At 55.7% G+C, this 19,103-nt stretch overlaps 1 protein-coding gene and 1 long non-coding RNA gene across 3 annotated transcripts; one reads left to right on the forward strand and one right to left on the reverse strand.

Moving 5' to 3' along the window:
• Positions 1 to 441: 441 nt before the first annotated feature.
• Positions 442 to 4,286, reverse strand: LOC114116894 (uncharacterized). Its single transcript, XR_003590731.3, has 2 exons — positions 3,281 to 4,286; positions 442 to 674 (listed from the first exon to the last, which is right to left on the reverse strand). It is a non-coding gene; the product is annotated as an uncharacterized LOC114116894 (long non-coding RNA).
• Positions 2,239 to 19,103, forward strand: ANKRD13B (ankyrin repeat domain 13B). Of its 2 annotated transcripts, none has more exons than XM_027975177.3 (15): positions 2,239 to 2,476; positions 12,174 to 12,309; positions 12,444 to 12,568; positions 12,656 to 12,701; positions 13,290 to 13,433; positions 13,523 to 13,712; positions 13,789 to 13,855; positions 15,074 to 15,239; positions 16,002 to 16,066; positions 16,296 to 16,426; positions 16,521 to 16,678; positions 16,809 to 16,961; positions 17,095 to 17,258; positions 17,346 to 17,422; positions 17,752 to 19,103. In XM_027975177.3, the coding sequence occupies exons 1-15, from the start codon at positions 2,363 to 2,365 to the stop codon at positions 17,987 to 17,989; spliced, it is 1,974 nt and encodes a 657-aa protein (XP_027830978.1). In that variant the 5' UTR covers positions 2,239 to 2,362; the 3' UTR covers positions 17,990 to 19,103. The 2 variants fall into 2 exon arrangements, with proteins under 2 accessions (XP_027830978.1, XP_027830979.1); XM_027975178.3 differs by having other exon boundaries at positions 15,158 to 15,239.

Below are 19,103 nucleotides of genomic sequence, written 5' to 3' on the forward strand. Positions count from 1 at the left end.
TTGTTTCTCTGCTGTGTGGGCGCGTCTCGAGCACGTGGCAGCTGGAGCGCGCAGGCTGGGGAAAAGCGACCTGGGTTTAGAGTCCAGGGCCACTTAGCGAAAAGAGAAACTCCGGCTGCCCAGAGGATGCCGCCCCCCCCCCCCGCCCCCCAATCCAGGCTGAGCTCCCCGCCTCCTTGAGCTCCAAGCCTTTTCAGAGGAAGAAGGATGAGTCACTCGGTTCCCCCGACCCCGCTAGCCCCATCTCCTGGTTGGCCCTGGGACTACCGGGGAGTGGCCGAAGCACGGATCCACTCTCCAAACTTTGTTCCCGAAGCCCCCAGCCCCGCCACAGACGAGCTTCTCTGGGCCTGGGGCTTAGGGATAAAAGGGTTTCCAAATTTCCCTTTGGAGACTTCGCCATCTCAGGAAGCAAGACAGTTAAAGAGGATCACAACAAGATTGTAAAAAACAATTTAATGAGGAAATGTACAGGCATTCTCCTGGCCACTCCTGGCCGTCCCTTCCCCGCTCCAGCCCCCTCCCCAACTCCGGCTGCAGCCACGGCACTCTGGTGACCCCTCGTGGTGGAGGTGGGCAGCGGTCCCCGGCGGCGGGAGATGCCAACTGGCTCCTCCCAGCCTGGAGAAAGGGGCGAGGCAGTCCACTCCTCCTTCATCGTTCCGCGCCGGGGCCTGGCACCGCAGGGTGTGGAGGAGGAACAAGAGAAGACCACACAAAGAAACCTGAGAGAGGCACGGAGAGTTTGCAAGCTTTCGCTAGCACCTCCCACACAAACGCTTCTTGGATTGTTCTAAGTGGGGCTGGTATGGAATCCCTGATTCCTGTCTTGTTCTAAGGTGGGCTCCAGAAGGCGCAGTGCCTGGTCCCGCCACCTGGCCCAGTGGGCTTGGTGAGGGGAGGGATGCATCATTTCCGGGTCAGTAGCCATCCTTAGCTAACCCCAAGAGGTAGTATTAGAGACACATTTTAGAGATGAGTGGTCTGAGAAAATTTAAGCAATTTGCCTAAGGTCAGGCAGTTAGTAAGGAGGAATAGGAATTCAGGTTCCCTCGGACACCCCAGTCCCTCCCCGCCTCCAGGGGCTGGGCCAAGCCCCAGGTCCTTCTAGCTCCTGCAGTAGGCTGCCCTGGAGGGCAATTCCACTTTTATCGAGGCATCTGCAAGCACCCTTCTGGAAAGATCTCTCTGCCCTGGAGTTATTCAGGAAGGAGATAGTCTTTGGAACCAGTGCTTCCTCTCCAGAGGGGACCACACGGGGTGGAGGTGGGGAGCTGCCACCTGCTGCAGTCTCTGCGCAGCCCCACTCAGGTCCTTGCAGACAGCAGTGTATGGGGGGAGGGGTGTGTTCTCCCATCCTTAATAGACACCGTCTTTCTAAAGTCAAATGCAGAAGATGGAGTTTAATTTTAAAAGAAGGCAGGAAGACTCCTACGTAGTATTTCAGATGCCAGATTTCTGGTTGCTCCAATGACCCTTGGCACTGCACACTAACGCCCCGCACCTTTCTCAAGACTCCTTCCACCAGTCACTCTTTTCTTGGAATCTGGATCCTGCTCACGTTCCACGGGACTCAAACTCAAGCCTGAAGGCCACACCTTCCCGCGCCCCCTAATGCTTGAGGAAGGCCTGTAACCCCGTCCCTCCCCAGCAAAAGGCAAAATGCCAGGGGGTGGGGGTGCACCCCAGTCCATCAGACGTCAGGACACTGCCTCCGACCCGGCCAGGCCTGACTCCCCACTGTCTCAGTGGATCAGGGGGACAGTGCGGGACACTCTCCGGCCACTCACCACCCCCTAGTTCCACGAGGCGGACTACAAGCCCCATGATGCCGCGGGGCCCAGTGATAACAAGCGCTGCCCAGGGCATCCGCGTCCCCCTCCTCTCTCCCCCGCATCCCCGCATCCCTAGCCGATCGCTCGGGCTGAGGGCCGGGCTATGCAGCTACGGGGTGCCGGGGGCCGCGGGCGCGCGTCCCTGCGGCGGCGGCGTCCCTGGGGCCCGCGCCCCGAGCGCCCCCGCGCCCGCTGCGGGCGCCTGCTCCCTCCGCCGAGCGGCGTCTTTGTGCGCGGGGGTGTGGGAGGCAAGGCGCGAGTCCGCGCCGCGCCGCCGAGTGCCCGCGCCCTCCGCGGGCGGGTGGGGGCCTCTCCGCGTCGCCCGCCGCCGCCGCCTCGCGAGGACGCCCGCGGCCCGCGCCGCCCGCACCGCGCCACCCCCGCCCGCCGGCGCCGCTCGCACATGCCCGAGCCGCAGCCCTGCGAGCAGGCAGCGCCGGCCCCCCGCCCCGCGGCCCCGGGCCCCGGCTCTGGCGCCGTCCCTCCTTCCGGGCCGGGCGCCGCGGCCCCGGTATGAGGAGCGGGCGATGATCCCCGCCAACGCCTCCGCCAGGAAGGGGCCCGAGGGCAAGTACCCGCTACACTACCTCGTGTGGCACAACCGCCACCGCGAGCTGGAGAAAGAGGTCCGCGCCGGCCAGGTAAGAGCGCCGTCGGGGCGCCGCGAGGACCCCACGGCCCCGCAAGCCCGCCCGGCTTGGGGAGGGGGCGCGGCGCGGGCTGTCCCGCCCCCCTGGCGAGTTTGCAGCGCTTCTTTGTTCGCCGGCGCCGCATTTGTGCTGTTGACCTGGAGAGGATGATGGGAGCGGCCCCCGCTCGCTCGGCTCTGGCCCGGCCGGGCGGTCCACACGTGCTCCGAACCCTCCCTGATTGGGGTAGGGGACGCCCTGCCCCTCCTCCGCCGGGGCAATGAGGGCTGCGGGGAGGGGCTGCCGGCTCCATCAGAGCTCCGCGCGGTGGGAAAGTCCGCTCCACTCAGCCCGGCAGCAACACCTCCCGCGTGAGTGTGCGGAGGTGGCCTGCGTAGGCAGGGGGTCACAGGTCAAGGATCCGAGACGAGGCCGGGACACTCCCAGGCGTGCCTGCCCCACCCAGTGCCCTCTGCCCTCTCCACGAGCGCTTATCTGTTTGCTCACTCTGGGCTGAACCCCTGAACGCCGCCGACCCCAGTGCCTGCTCAGGAATGGGGAGTGAAGAGGGAGAGCCTCTGGGGTGAAGCCCTGGAGGGCCTTGTCCAGGTGCTGAAAGGCGTTCTCCTGCCCTCTGATGCTGGGCCTGGCTTCTAGGTGCTGAGGAAGCCGGGGCCCCACTGGCCCCCGACAGGATTTGAGGTTTTGTACACACAGCGGCTCCCTGGTTCTCTAGTATTGAGAATGGGTGGGTCAGCCAGCCTTGGCTGGGCGGTGGCCTCCAAGAAGATATTATCAGGGATGGAGTCTCCTCACCATTCTTCAGGACAGAGGCAGGCAGGCACAGGTCACAGTTAATTCCCAACTCAGCCCTTGGGCCCAGGTCACAGGCAGGCTCTTCTCGCAGAAACGACTTGCCCTCCAGGGTGGGGAGGCAAAAGCCAGAGCTGGGCCCAGCTGGCCCTGGTGTATCTCCATTGAGGCCTGCAGACTTGGCCTGGATCTGCGATCCTGGGGCCATGGACTGGGAGTGGTTTCCTCAGGCGCTGCCCCTTGGGGAATATGCCTATTGAGGGCCACTTCCTGAGTCACAGGAAGTTCAGTTTGAGGAGCTGTCTGCTTCCCAAGGGAAGAGTGAGGTGGAGAGCAGGACATCGCCAGGCAAGCGAGGTGAGGGTTGGCACCTGTCTTCACGTCGGCCTCCGGGCCCTCAGAACAGCAGGACACCCGGCTGTGCGCGGCAAGCGCAGGAAGTGATGAGGCGTCCTGAGCCTTCACCTCTGGTTGGGGTGTCCGCTTCCATTCTCCCTCCACTTCCACAAGGACGCTTCAGGTTGCTCCTTGGACTGGTAAAGGAAGCGAGGTCAGAGTGGTAGCTCCCGGGACAAAGATGAACAAACCAGGCACATCCCATGCCCTCCCAAAGACCCCGTTGTGCTGATGCAAGTGTGAACAGGGAAGCTGTGTGATGTGCAGGGTGCTAAATCAGTTCAGCCTCTTCTGGCTTGTCTCTGCTTTCCTCCCCTGAGGGCAAGAGAAGACACAACCCTGAGGGAGGGTACAGCTGGAGGGATTTGAGTATGACCTGAGAGGAACTTCCCAGTGGGATGGTTGATGATTGGCTGAAGAACTGTTAGGCAGAAGGCTAGTGGCTGAATGTCCAGAACACCTTGATCGTGCTCCCTTGCCCAAGAGGAGGGTGCTTTTTTCCTTGCAGAGACTGGAGTGAGGCAGAATGCCCTAGAAGAAAAGGCCATTTCACCCAGGCCTTTTTGATAGATAGTCAGCAGTCCTCTTGCTGGGGTGGGGTTGGAGAGGGGTGCCAGAGCCTGCTGCAGGTAGGGCTCCTTTGGACCACTGAGTGTGGTCCCTTCAGGCTACTGCAGGAACCAGGTGTACCCCAACCCCACCCACTCATCCCCTTACCCTGGTGAATTTGTGTCTTCCTGAAATGTACACTGCCTGCCCTGATCCCAGCCCTGAGGGGATACAGGGCACAGGTTGAGGAGAAACCCTTCTTCAGCCACAAAGGAGCCAGATCAGTCCTCTCCTTTGCACCAGGGTGCCAAGAAGGGAATGCCAGTCAGTCTGGGTGGGAGAGCCCCCAGGCAGAGTTTCGACTCCAGGACTGACCTGGACGGAATCCTTGCATCCAGATGTGCACTTAGTTCTCCAGGCCTCAGACTTGCTAGGAGAGCTAAGGATGCCCCCTCCCCAGGCATTTCCTGCAGGTGAGGGGTCTGGGGTGCCACCTAACATCCTAATGAAACCCTGTCAACCCCAGGCATCTCATCTGGGGGTCCCTGATCTCTGGTCCTCTTGGCATCCACTGTCACAGAAAACAGCCAGGCTTTCCTCAAACACACAGCAGCTGGGTTTCCCTGGTCTTCATTTGGCATAGCAGTCTCCTCTTCACTCCAAGAAAGCCCCGCAGAGGCCCTCCCGTGGGCAGGCTTGGCAGTGCTGGCCAAGGAGGAGGGGGATGGCATGGCAGCCTTCTGAGCAAGTTCACAGGGGCTGGCGGCAGGGTGTGGTGGGGAGAGGGAGGTGCTAAGCAGAGGTTTTTTGAAGGGAGGTGTCCATGATCGCCCCTAGCCGATGCCCAGCAATACAACGGTTGTTGGGTGCCCTGCTTTCTGCCATGCACCTGCTCTGCCAGGTTGGGAGGGGGCAGGAGGTTGTAGGGTAACGGATGTGCCAGTTCTCCCTTAGCTGGCATGAGGCCTGAGGTCCAGACAACTGGGCATGGCCTTGGTTCTGGAGCTACAAGTCCCTGGGCTTCCCTGGAGGTAGGTGGTGGAGGTTAGACAGGAATAGCTCCCTGTGGGAGGGCCAAGGAGAGCAAGGTTCTCCTTGGGCAGCAACCACTCTGGAGGGGACTGGATGGTGGTCCTAGGGGAACATTTTCTTTCTTCTGGCGGCCGCCTCCACCATAGTCCTCCTTCCTGATTTCCCCAGGTCATCTCTCTGACCTGACACCCCGGTGAGATTGGGATTGTGGGGCCCCTGGATGCTCAGACAGAGGCTGTCCCACCCAAGGTACCTGTTGTGACCAGGAGCACCTGTGATTGCATCTCCTGGCAAAGTAGGCAGTCCCTGGTATAGGCTGTCACCACAGCTGATGAGCTGGGAAGCTCGGGAGAGGGAGCCACAAACCCTCGAAACCAAAAATCAATGTGTCTGGGATGAGGGGGAGGGGCTGCGTGGGGCAGAATGGAGGGGGACTCAGCAGGTGCCACCCCCACGGGCCCAGCTCCACTGTCCACGGGGAAGCACCCTGCCTCGCTTCCCCTTGAGAGAGCTCAGGCCCACCTGGTGGGAAAGCACAGAAGCGGTGGTGGCCACACCAGACTTGGGCTGTCCTCCCTGGGGAGGGGGTGGAGCAGGGAAAGGAGCCCATCTGCTCCTCCAGCACCTGCGTTTACTGTATAGCGCTCTTATAAGATTTCACCTAACAAAAAGACTTGCTAAACAACTTCGAAAAATACTCTGCGAGTGCACGTGGGTTCAAGGAGTGTCCATGTGCAAATGTGCTGGCATCTATGTGTGTTACACATGAGTAGAAGCCTGCAGGCTGGAGGGCAGCTGGACACATGCCCTTGTACACTCGGGTGCACATGTGCTGTGCTTGTGGATGCAGGAGCACGTGTGTGTGTGTGTGCAGACGGGGGCCTGAATGGAAACAGGGAGACTATGCCCAGGGAGCCTCAGCTCCTAAGCTCGAAAGTCCCTGCTTGGGCCTCCAGCTGAGGCTGGCTGGGGTGCAGAGCTTCTATCCTCTAAGGGCTGGGGGTTGGGTTTCACGGGAAACCTTTTCATTCCAGCAATTAAACAGCAGCAGGCCTTTGACGAGGAAATTAATGAATTCTCCCACCTGGGCCCTCGGCAAGGTGCCGCTTCCACCGAGGGCCCAGCTTTGAATGGGTGCAGGGAATCTTCTTTGGAGCCTGGCTGACAGTACACAGGGCTCACCGTGGCTGTGGAACACACCGGGGCCCTGGGGACCCTGGGGAGTGCTGCCAGGAGAGCTCCGGAGGAGCAGGGGTAGGGCGGGCACCCCTTTCTGGCCTGTACCGGCCTCTGCAGCCTGGAGCCGAAGCACCTGAGGGAGGGGGAGGCGGGCGGCATCTGGAGCCCTGGGGCTGGCCCTGCTGGCTCCCTGGGGCCTTGTTAGCAGCAGCAGCAGCATCTGGGGCAGGGCTGGTGGGAGGATGATGGCTCAGCTGCGGCCCGTGGGCAGCCCTCCTCCTGACACCCCGGTGACCCAGCCCGCTCAGGGTCTGTGGATGCTGCCTCACTCCTATCCCAAGACTCAGGATTCCACCCAGGTTGGACCCTGAGGGGCCCAGCTCAACCTGTAAGAGGCAGAGAGTAAATAATGCTTTGCCCTCCTCTCTGGGGAGCTGGTGGACTCCAAGCTACAGCTCAGAGGGCACAGGGGCTGGGCACAGTTTGGGTTTGTTTTTTTTTTTTAAATTTTGAGGCTCCTTGTATATTTAAAGACAAGGAAATGCCAACGGAAGGTTATACAAATTATATAAATCACTTAAAATGTTTTATTTTTGACAAAGGAGTTCCCTGCCTCCCTCACCTCTGCATCTCACCCCCAGAGGCAACCACTTTGAACTCTTTAGGCAGTTCATTTATTTGCCTCATGTTATAAACAACATACTTCTACAGCTATTTACTAGCTAATCAATTTTACTCTTTACTGCCTTGCCCTCCTTCCCCATGTCCCTTAAAAATAGTCATCTAGGCATTTGCTTAATAAATATTTATGAAGCACCCATTATGTGCCAGACACTGTCTAGAGTTGGGGATATAGCACTGAACAAAACAGACAGTTCCTTTATGGGGCTTACATACAGTCTAGGAGAGGGAGACAGTGAAGAAATAAGCAGGCAATTTAATGCTGAAAGAGAGCTGGAGCAGAAGGGACAACAGACAGACAAATAGCAACTGTCACTTGAGCTGGCTTGTCAGGGACAGCCTTCAAGGAGGTGACATCTGAGCGGTAGCCTTAATAAAGTGAGGGAGGAAGCTTTGTGGCTACCAGGACCCAGAAGAAGATGGTTCCAGGGAAGGCCAACATGCCAGAGTGGAGCTTGGAGAGATGGGAGAGCATGTGAGTTCAGAGACATTCAGGATTCTATCCTCAACTGCATGGGAAGCCACGGAGAGGTTCTGAGCTAAAGGGCATCGGGACCTGAGGAATAATATTTTACAGGTACCTGTGATGGGCCCTAGAGAGAACAGACCTAAGGAACCAAGAGAGGAGTGGGAGGAATTAGGTGACAGACAGGGTGGCTACGACCAGGAGGGTAGCCTGAAGGTGGTAACAGCTAAAATGACTCTGGATCTATTTTGAAGGTAGAGCCTATAAGGTCAAATTTTACTGGTGGATTAGATATGGAAGGTGAGAGAAAAAGAGAGAAAAAGTCTTCCCTGGAAAGGGAGTGACCCGAGGTGCTGTTTACTGTGATGGGGGAACTGGGATGGGGGAAGCTGTCCAGGGACAGCTGGAGTGGCGAAAGCAAGGGAAAGCAGCACAGGTCAGAAAGTCCCGTTCTGTTTCATGGATTCAGTTTCCTTTCTGTATTTTTCTGAGGGTGTAAATGACTGTCCCTGCCTCCAGTTTTCTGTTTCCTGCATCGACAGTTGTTTCCTCTGTGTTTTTAGCACCTATCTGCGTGTTTTGGTATCTTTCTTTCATGTTGGGCAGCTTTCTGGACCGGCAGTGTCCGGTCATCCTTGGCTGCTAGAGCATAATTAAGGATGGAGACGTGGAGCTTATTAATACACGGGTGCTGCTCTAAGATGACTGGCCTGCTTATTGTTAGGATCCCCAAATGTCTGTACCCAGAGGTCTTTGGTGCCTCTGGTTTCTCCAAGAAAGATTCCTCCACTTTCCTGCTAGGGGCGGGATGGGACAGTGCAGCGTGCAGCCTGGCTGCCAGTGATGAGGACTTCAGGCAGAGTGGGGACTGGACTTACACTGTTCATCAGTTTTCAGTCTCATGACCTCATCCTCAGACCAAGTTCAGTATATATCAGGCTCAATTTATTTAACATTTATTTTTATTTATTTATTTGGCTGCATCGCGTCTTTAGTTGTGGCCCACTGGATCTTTGATCATTGATTAATAGATCCCTCACCGGGATCAAACCCAGGCCTCCTGTACTGGGAGTGCAGAGTCTTAGCCACTGGACCACCAGGGAAGTCTCTCAGGCACAATTTCTACAGAGGATAAACCCCCTGGCATCCCATGGAGAGAAGCCGGGGCGGGGGGCATCTCCCAGCTTTACAAAATTGGGGAGGGAACCAGGGCTTCTAAAGTTTAACCAGGCCCCCCAGTATTCAGTTCTGAGCCTTTCTCTCACCTCTGCTGTTCCCACTGCCTGCATGCTCTTCACCTTTCAAGGGTGCTAAGTGGGGGTCTCTAGCTTGACTGGGGTTTCCCTCTGTGAATGGCTGGGTTCTAGTACCCTTTCTTCCCCTAAGTCAGTTGTAATGCTCCGGCCACTTTCTTGTGGGTTTTAAATATTTTATTGGCATTATTTAAAAAAACACATTTATTTGGCTGTGTGATGTCTTAGTTGTGGCAGGTGGGATTTTTGCTGTATCGCGCAGGATCTTTCATTGCAGGGTAGCTGCCTCGAGGACTGTGGGATCTTAGTTCCCCAATCAGGGATCGGACCTGAGACCCCTGCACTGTCAGGCAGATTCTTAACTACTGAACAACCAGGGAAGTCCCACATTTACCTTCTGAGGCAATCTTCATTCCTTTGTGTAGATCAAAGTTTCTATCTGGTATCATTTTCCTTCTACTTGAATAACTTCATTTAACATTTCTTACATTTCTTACATGCCTTCTGGTGACAAATTCTCTTAGTTCTTATTTGTCCACAAAAATCTTTATTTCCCCTTATTTTTGAAGTATATTTTTCACAAGATATTGAATTTGAGGTTGACAATTCCCATCCCCTCCCCGCCCCCAGCACTTTAAAGACTTCATGCTATTGTCTTCTAGCTTGCATGGTTTCTGATTTTTAAAAAATGTAGAATTTCCTGTATTCGTCCTTCCATACATAGTGTGTCTCATTTCTCAAAATGCTTTTAAGATTTTCTTTTTATCACTAGTTTCCAGCATTTGATTATGATGGGCCTTGGTGTAGGCTTTTGGGTATTTATCTTCCTTGGGATTCATTGAGTTCCTTGGTTCTGTGGATTTGTCACTTTATTAGTTTCTGCAACAAATTACCAGACAGGGTGGGTTAAAATAATAAATTTATTCTCTCATCATTTTGGAGGTTGGAAGTCTAAACTCAAGCAAGATATACGCACTGCTCCCTCCAAAGGCTCTAGGGGAGAACCCTTCCTTGCGTCTTCCAGCTGCCTGTGGCTCTCGGCGGTCCTCGGCTTGTGGTTGCGCCACTTTAGTCTCTGCCTCCTCTCACATGGAACGTCTCTCTGCATCTTACAGAGACACATAAAACTGGATTTAGGGCCTTCCTGGATAATTCAGGCTGATCTCATTTCGAGATCCTTAACTGTATCTGCAAAGACCCTTTTTCAAAATAAGGTCACATTCATAGGTTCTAGCGGTTAGTATGTAGATATATTTTTGGGGTGTTTTTTTTGGTGGGGGGGATGGCACCAGTATTCAACTCACTACAGTAGGTTGTTTTGTTGTTTTTTTAAATGGAATTTGGAAATTTTTTGGCTATTTCTTTAAATTTGTCTTATTCCTCCACTTCCTTTGTGATCCTGTGGGATTCCAATTATACATATGTTAGAATGCCTTATAATGTCTGACAAATTGCTGGGGCTGTTTGAATGTTTTTTCAGTGCCTCTTTTCTCCTCTGTTCTTCAGCTTGTATAGTTCTGTGGCTGTATCTTTAAATTCACTTATTTTCATTCTGAAGTGTCTAATCTGCTATTAACTCTACCCAGTGAAAATTTCATTTCAGAACATTTTATCTCCTAATTTTTCCTTTGTGAATGTTGTTTTTCTTAAAGTTTTGAGCACACTGAGCCATTCATCTTTATTATGTCAGAATGTTTCTATTAAATGATTTTTCTCCTGATTATGGGTCATATTTTCCTACTTCTGTGCATATCTAGTAATTTTTAACTGGACGTTGGACATTGTAAATGCTGTGATGTTAAGCATCGGGATTTTGCTGTCTTCATTTAAAGGAGTGTTAGGCTTTGTTCTGGCAGCCTAATTTAAGTTACTGGCAAAGCAATTTGATCCTTTTGAGTTTATTTTTTATCTTTATTAAAATTAGGCCTGGGTGGGTCTTTAAGGACAGGCTGGGGTTGCAAAGAGTTGGACACAGCCTGGTATCTGAACAACTTCTAAGGTATAATCCTTCTTTTGAATACCTCTCTATTGAATACCCTGGGTAATCAACAAGAGTTCTCTACTCTAGCAGGCTGGAGCTTGAATGCTTCCCTGCTATGGCTCAACTCTGAGAATTTTTTCCCTTGAGTCTGTTGTTTCTTTTCTGCCTGGTTTTGTTCAGTTTCACTCTAAAAATGTGAAGTTTAATATTTAGCAAAGACTCAAAAGAACCACATGCAGATTTCTGGAGCTCTTTAAAAAACAAAACAAAACAAAACATAGCTTACTTTTTCCTGGAACTCTGCCCTGCAAGTTTTAACTACCTCAGCCTCCCTGCTGCTATCTCTCAGCTCCTCAGTGGACTACCATGCTCTGCTGGGGATTCTCCTCTCTGAATGGCTGTTTGGAATATTCCTCCAAGTAGAGACTTAGGCAATCATAGGTCCCACCTTGTTTCTTACTTGGGGGATCACAGTCCTGGACTAATTGTTGCCTAATGTCTGAAAACAATTATTTCAAGCAATAGTTTTCTCTGTTCTGGGTGGGATGGTAATTTCAGTTATTTATTCATGTCGGCATAGAAGCCTTTCCCTGGCGTTTTAATCAAGTTTTGGGGCAGAGAAGAGTAGTTACATGCATGTGGTCAGTTCACATATTTAAACAGAAGTCCTAGTCTCCTGAAGTGTATCTAAATGCTTATATTTAATAAACATACGGTTTTATCACCCAACAAAAATCTCATGCAATATAACTGCTATTCACAAAACAACAGGATTTATTTTAAAAAATGTTAGTGTCCCATAGGCACAGGACATGGATTTGAAGGTGTACCATGAACATAGTCTTTTATTCCTGGTAATGTATCATTGCAGCTGTGCTAAAACCTCACAGTGATACTGTCAATGATCTAAACTGGTGGCCCTTCCTGAAGGTGTGGTCTTGGACACCTAGGACAGGCCTCAGGTGCCCTCCCTGGCCAGTAGCCTCTCTAGATCACCCTTCAGTCCCAAGCTTACTCGTCACAGGCAAACCACTGGACCTTGGAAGAGTGAGCCCAGTCAGGGCACCTAGGTGAACTGGAAAGGAAGCTCCTCCCCTTCTCAGAGTTACTTCCTGCCCTGTCCTGCAAGCCCCTTTCCACTTGACCCCGGCTCATTGTGCCTGTCTCTCCCATTGCTTTCTAAGACAGGCAAGGCAGGACAACTAGGTGATTGCTGCCTGCCTAGAGACAGATAGCTCATCGCTGTATCTTCCGGAGGCCTTTCCACACTGCCTTGATTCCATCATTAATGGAATCCTGAGGCAGGCTTAGATGGGCTGCCTCACGACGTGACCAGGGCAACCGCTTCACCTCCTCCAGGTGGACATTGAGCAGCTGGATCCCCGGGGGCGGACTCCCCTGCACTTGGCCACCACCCTGGGGCACCTCGAGTGTGCCCGCGTGCTCCTGGCGCACGGCGCAGATGTGGGCAGGGAGAATCGCAGCGGCTGGACAGGTGGGCACCCCTGCTCGCTTCCACCCCACAGCCTGGGTCTCCCGGCACCATATCGTCACCTCTGGTTGGCTGCAGGGAGCCCTAGGCAGGGTCCTGCCCTGTGACGTTGCCCACCCCCCCACCTCCACCCCCAGTGCTTCAGGAAGCTGTGAGTACCCGGGACCTGGAGCTGGTGCAGCTGGTGCTGCGGTACCGGGACTACCAGCGGGTGGTGAAGCGGCTGGCGGGCATCCCCGTGCTCCTGGAGAAGCTGCGCAAGGTGAGGGCCAGCTTCTTCGCCTCCCCACCGTGGCCCTCGATCCCTGTCTCCAGTGCAGGCGTAGCCACTCTCCGTTTCATCCTCCAGGCCCAGGACTTCTACGTGGAGATGAAATGGGAGTTCACTAGCTGGGGTAAGAGGGACTGCCAGGGGCCTCTCGGGTCGTCTCCTGCCCCAGGGCTCCTGCACTTGCTGCTCCCCTGCCTGGAGCCTTCTTCCCACTGCGCACCCCTGGCTCCCTCCCACCTTTTAGTTCTCAGCTCAACACTAACTCTTCCTGAGGCCTTTCCACGCTGCCTCCATTCCGTTATTAATTCCTTCACTTTGTAATGACTGGCTCATTTGTCTGTTACCTGTCATCCCTTGCTAGAAGGTAAGCTCTAAGATGGCAGGGGTCCTGTCTTGTTCAATGTTGTATCCCCAGTGCCTGGCACAGAGGAGGTGTTTAATAAATATTTGTTAGAAGACTGGATGCAAGATTGAATGAATTAAATGGTGAATACTAGGGACTTAGTGGTGGCTGACTCATGCCTGTCTCCGACTTTAGGTTGCTCATATCTGAATGACTGTGGTCTGCATTTGTTGGGGGTTGCTGGTTGGGGGAGAGGTTGCTTTCCCACCAGTTCCCTTACCCATTCCCAGACACACCCCTGACCCCCATGTTCTGGGGTTTGGTGCGCCAGGCAAACTGAAGCCACCTCTGACCTTCTCATCCACTCAGTGCCCTTGGTGTCCAAGATCTGCCCCAGTGACACCTACAAAGTGTGGAAGAGTGGACAGAACCTTCGGGTAGACACCACACTCCTGGGCTTTGACCACATGACGTGGCAGCGAGGAAACCGCAGCTTCATCTTCAGGGGCCAAGGTCAGGCAGGTGGGAGGCAGGGCCGGGTGGGGAGGCTGGGGACACCCCCACGTGAGCCCTGACTCCCTGAGCTCTTCTGGGGCTGGCAGACGCGAGTGCCGTGGTTATGGAGATTGACCACGACCGCCGCGTGGTGTACACGGAGACCCTGGCTCTGGCCGGGCAGGACCGTGAGCTGCTTCTGGCTGCTGCGCAGCCCACGGAGGAGCAGGTGCTGAGCCGGCTCACTGCACCTGTCGTCACTACGCAACTGGACACCAGGAACATCTCCTTTGAGAGGTAAGTGGGCGTGCCTTGGGAAGCCTGGAGCCAGCCTGGTGGGTGCCCCCTGACCTAGACCACTCTGCTTCCCCAGGAACAAGACAGGCATCCTGGGCTGGCGCAGTGAGAAGACCGAGATAGTGAATGGGTATGAAGCCAAGGTGAGGTCACAGTTCCGAGGTGCCAGATCCACCACACTCTTGCCTACAGTGAGCGGGACAGGGGCTTCCTGACCAGTTTCTAAGCCTTGGAGGTACAGAGACAATACAGTCTGGAGGGAAGAGCCTGAGACTAACAGGCAACTGATGAGAAGAGCTGGCCTTTACTGGTCCACCTAATACTACATTCAGGCTTCCCTGGCGGCTCAGGGTAAAGAATCTGCCTGCCAATACAGGGGATGCAGGTTTGATCCCTGGGTTGGGAAGATCCCCTGGAGAAGGAAATGGCAACCCACTGTAGTATTCTTGATCGGGAAATCCCATAGAGAAGCCTGGTGGGCTACAGTCCATGGAGTTGCAAGAGTCAGACATGATGTAGCAAGTAAAACGAAAACATTACATTCACGTGCAGTGCTCTATTTTGACATTTTAAATGTCTGTGCGTGTATGTATGTGTGTCAGTTGTACACATGTACACATGTCTATGTACATATGTGCGTATATCTCACACACACTCATTTAATCCTCACAACAACCCTTTAAGGTAGGTGCTTTTATTATTCCCACTTTACAGATGGTTTACAAAAGGTTGATTTTAATCAACCTTTCTATGGTTTCCCATTTAATCTTCACAACAACTCTATGAAGTAGAGTACTGGCCCATTTTATGAAGACAAAGCAGAAGCTTAAAATGATTAAGTAACCGGCACAGGGTCGGCCAGATCTGCTGGCTGACTCCAAAGCCAGGCCTTCACGCCTGAGCAGACTGTTGAGGGAGGTCTCCCACAGTCACTAATGGGACCCTCACATCACCCACGTGGGGTCACATGGTGAAGAGGCTAACCAGTGCAGGGCTCTGTGTTGTTGCTGTTTCCTCCTGGAGGCCTTCCCTGGTTCACAGGCTAGGTTATGGTCTCTGCTTTTTATTCCCACAGTCCTGTGCTTCTCCATCTAGAGGACATGTCACACTGGGTTATTACCATCCACTGTCTTCTTGTCTTTTCAAAAAGACTTTGAGCCTCAAGAGGACAGGGATCATGTCTGGCCATGCTTGTTCATCACTGTATCCCTGATGCCTGCCTCAGTGCCTGGCCTAGAAATGGTCCTCACAAAATGTCTGTTGAATGAATAGGAAAATGAATGAATAACTTCATATAATTACTTGCCCAAAGGCCTGGACTGGAACAAACGGTACCTCCCTCCCCTGATCATTCCTTAAAGGAAATGTTTGTGATGCCCTTGGGGGCAGGGGCAGGGACAGAAGTACCAAAGCTGTCAGCGAGTCCTTCCCTCGTCTGTCCCCAGGTATATGGGGCATCCAACGTGGAGCTCATCACGCGGACACGGACAGAACATCTTTCAGAACAGCACAAGGGCAAGGTCAAAGGTAATCAGGCAGAGGTGGGTGGGGGATGGGGAAAAGGGGTGTGGGGAGGAACCAGCTCCCACATGAGCCCTTCTAATCAGTATTTCCTCTGACACACTAGCAAGAGTCCGGATAGCTTACTCAGGCAAGTAGGCTTCAATTAAAATGCCAAATCCTAGTGATTGGTAGTGGCTGCCTAGAGTGCTGATAAGATTCTAAGGCATCATTTGGGCTCAATGGGAAGGGATGCTGTAATTGATTACTAATATCTGCACTGGATTTGTGGGTGGGGGGATGTCACGTATACTATCAGCCATTCCAGTCTAATAGGACACACCAGAGGCAGGAAGACATGGGCCCTGCTGCTAATTCTCTGTGCCCACTGATACTACACCTGACTCTCTAGGCACCAGTTAGTCTGTTTAAAGTGGGAAAATGGAATTCCCACCTCACAAGAGAACAAAATGAAGTTACTACGGAAGCCCCTGAAGGAAAACACACACATGCATACCCCCAAACTGCTCCCAGGTATTTTTTGTCCAGTGTCACAGCCTGGAGAGTGACATTTGGGGAAGTCTCTCCTGAGCCCCAGGCCTACTTTTATTCCAGCTGCCCCTGCCCCCTTGGAGTCCTCAGGCACCTTCAGGTGAAGGTGCCTGCCTGAGTGTGTGGTGTGGGTGAGCCACCCTCCCTCCCCACCAGGGACCAGCCTCCTCCCTGGGTCTTGGGTGCTGTCCCTTCTGAGGGGCTGCAGTGTCCTCTGAGATGTCGTGTTTCTCGTAGGTTGTAAGACACCTCTGCAGTCCTTCCTGGGAATTGCTGAGCAGCATGGGGGCCCCCAAAACGGGGTGAGTGTGTGCCAGGGGTACCCCTGTGTAGAAGGGCGTGGATGGGGATCGGGAGGAGGCATCCTGTGTGGACTTGCTTTCTTTCCACAATGCCCAAGGCCCTGTCGGCTCCACAGTGGTGGGGAGTTGGGGGGAAAGGAGACAGATTTGGGACTTGTAATACCAGGTGGCTGGCCTGGCCTCCGGAACTGAGAAGGGCTCATGAGCTCCTCCCTGTGTGGTTTTACAGACCCTGATCACTCAGACCCTGAGCCAAGCCAACCCCACTGCCATCACTGCAGAAGAGTACTTCAACCCCAACTTTGAGCTTGGAAACCGTGACATGGGTCGCCCCATGGAACTGACCACCAAAACACAGAAGTGAGGGCCCCTGCTGGGGCTGGGCAGGGCTGGGGGAGGGGTCGTGGCTTCTACAATGGCCCTCACCCTTTGGTATCTGCGGGGTGGGGGGCAGGTTCAAGGCCAAGCTGTGGCTGTGTGAGGAGCATCCCCTGTCCCTGTGTGAGCAGGTGGCCCCCATCATTGACCTCATGGCCGTCAGCAACGCACTTTTCGCCAAGCTCCGGGATTTCATTACCCTGCGCCTGCCTCCGGGATTCCCCGTCAAGATTGGTGAGGCCTCTACTCTCGTTCCTCTTGAGCTGCTCTGGGGAGAGTGGGGCTTCTTAGGAGGTTAAGAGGGGGTACCCGCGGTGGGAGGGAGTGGGTGGGGGTGGTGCCTGATGGGTTTGCTCATCCTCAGAAATTCCGATTTTCCACATCCTCAACGCCCGCATCACCTTCGGGAACCTCAATGGCTGTGACGAGCCGGTGCCGTTGGTGAGAGGCAGTCCCAGCAGCGAGACCCCTTCCCCAGGCAGCGACTCCTCCAGCGTCAGCAGCTCCAGTTCCACCAGTGAGACCCCGAGCCCGCCCTCACTACCCCCACTCCCCTGGCCCCCACCGAGCGCTTTCCTGGGGAGCGGGCAGGAGGGGGCGGTCTGGTCCACTCTGACCCCCTCCCCGCCTCCCCGGCCTGGCGCCCCCAGCCTCGTGCCGCGGCTGCGAGATCTCCCCCGCGTTGTTCGAGGCCCCGCGCGGCTACAGCGTGCTGGGCGGCCAGCGAGAGGCCACCACCCGCGAAGACGACGACGACCTGCTACAGTTCGCCATCCAGCAGAGCCTGCTTGAGGCGGGCAGTGAGTACGACCAGGTGCGTCCCCGGAGGCCGCGCGGAGGGCTCCCCACCGGGACCACGGCGCCGCCACCACAGCTAACGGGCTCAAACCGCGCCCCGCAGGTCACCATCTGGGAGGCGCTCACCAACAGCAAACCGGGCACTCACCCCATGTCCTACGAAGGCCGCCGGCAGGACAGGTCGGTGCCCGCCCGTCCCGAGAGGGTTTTGAAGCGTCTATGCCCCCACCCCCGCCTCCACACACAGAGAACACGACCGGGACCCTGTCCACGGCGCGTCCGGCCACTGCCAGCTGGGCAGCCCCCCATGGCCCAGAGAAACCACGGTCCCCTCGTTGGGGACCCTGCTGGTGTCAAGGTGGCGTCCTTTCCCAACCCAAAGGCGGCCTGAGAGCTTTCACAGATCCTCTGGTGGGTGGCGAGGCCCGCGGTGTCTGAGGGCCTCCACGCTGCCTCCCGCCGCGCTTCTGGGCAGAGGGGCCCTAGACCTCTCTTTACCTGTCCCGCAGGAGCGCTCCGCCCACGCCGCAGCGCCAGCCCGTACCTCGCGCAGCCCTGGCGTCGGTCCCCAGCCCTCGGCCCAGCCCGCGCCCAGGCCCGGGCGGCCACGTGTTCCGGAGCTACGACGAGCAGCTGCGGCTGGCCATGGAGCTGTCTGCGCAGGAGCAGGAGGAGCGGCGGCGGCGCGCGCGCCAGGAGGAGGAGGAGCTGGAGCGCATCCTGCGGCTCTCCCTGACCGAGCAGTAGCGCCCTCTGCCGGGCGCCCAGGCCACGCCCCGCGGAACCCGCCCCGGAGCGAGGACCGCCCCGCGCGCGCGCTCGCCTAGACGCGTCTGGAGACCGGAGGGGTCGCCTCGCGGGCGCAGCGGCGCACCCGTCAACCGACGGGGAGGGCTTCGGCCCGGCCGCGGAGTACCTTTCCGGGCCAGGGCCCTGGAGGCAGCTGGTACGGCCCGGTTCCCTTGCTTTGCTGTATCCTGACCCCCCTCCCACCCTTCTCCCCTGGGCTCGGACCGGTCCACGGGTGGAACCAGGCGGTCCTGAGGGGGAGACGGTCCTGAGAGAAGCAGGGTCCCCGTCCTTTGCTCCTTCTGGGCGGTCCTCCTTTCTGCTCACTGACCCCACTCCAGGACACTGCCCGTGAAGCCTTTGCATCCCCAGGGGGGATGCAGCTGAGCTCCCCACGTGCTGTGTTGCCGCTTTGTCCCAGACACAAACCAGCACGTCCAGGGCCCAGCCCCTCCCCCACCCCCGCATTTCAGCGTCAAGTGCACTTAGCGGGGTGCCAGGCTCCCCCAGCCCCCACACCCCTCCCGGGTCTCAGGGTGGTCCCAGCTTCTCTTGGGGGCGGCCAGAGGTTGGAGTCCCCATCCCCAAGGCATGTTTTTGTGATCAGAGAGGAGGCTAGGTCTGGGCAAGGCCTGGCTCCCTCATGGTGTCTTGGCGAATGAGGGGCATAGTGGGTGCGGCGCAAACAAGGCAGGGGTCGCCCAGGGCCGTGGCACCACTACCCACCCCTTCCCACCAGCTGCTGCTAGCCCTCTGTGGTTGTGCATCCCACTTGCCCCACCCAGGGGCTGACTCTAAAACCCTTCATCCAATGGTGCTAACCCCCGGCTCCCCTCTGCCCCACCCCACCCACCCAGAGAAGCACAGACCCCGCCGGGGGCAGGGGCCCACCGCACACCCTTGTCTGGGTTCTCTCGGACTGGCCTTCCTGGCTCAGCCAGTGAGGCTCAGAAGGGACACAAAAGGGATGGAAGAAAAAGAACAAAGAGAAGCTGTTCCTCTCACCCCCTTCCCTGATGCCAGGGGCACCAGACTGATTCTGAGGCACAAATAAAAGAGGCTTCAAACCCGA

The sequence above is a fragment of the Ovis aries genome, chromosome 11 (assembly GCF_016772045.2).
Source record: "Ovis aries strain OAR_USU_Benz2616 breed Rambouillet chromosome 11, ARS-UI_Ramb_v3.0, whole genome shotgun sequence".
Classification (NCBI taxonomy): Eukaryota; Metazoa; Chordata; class Mammalia; order Artiodactyla; family Bovidae; genus Ovis; species Ovis aries.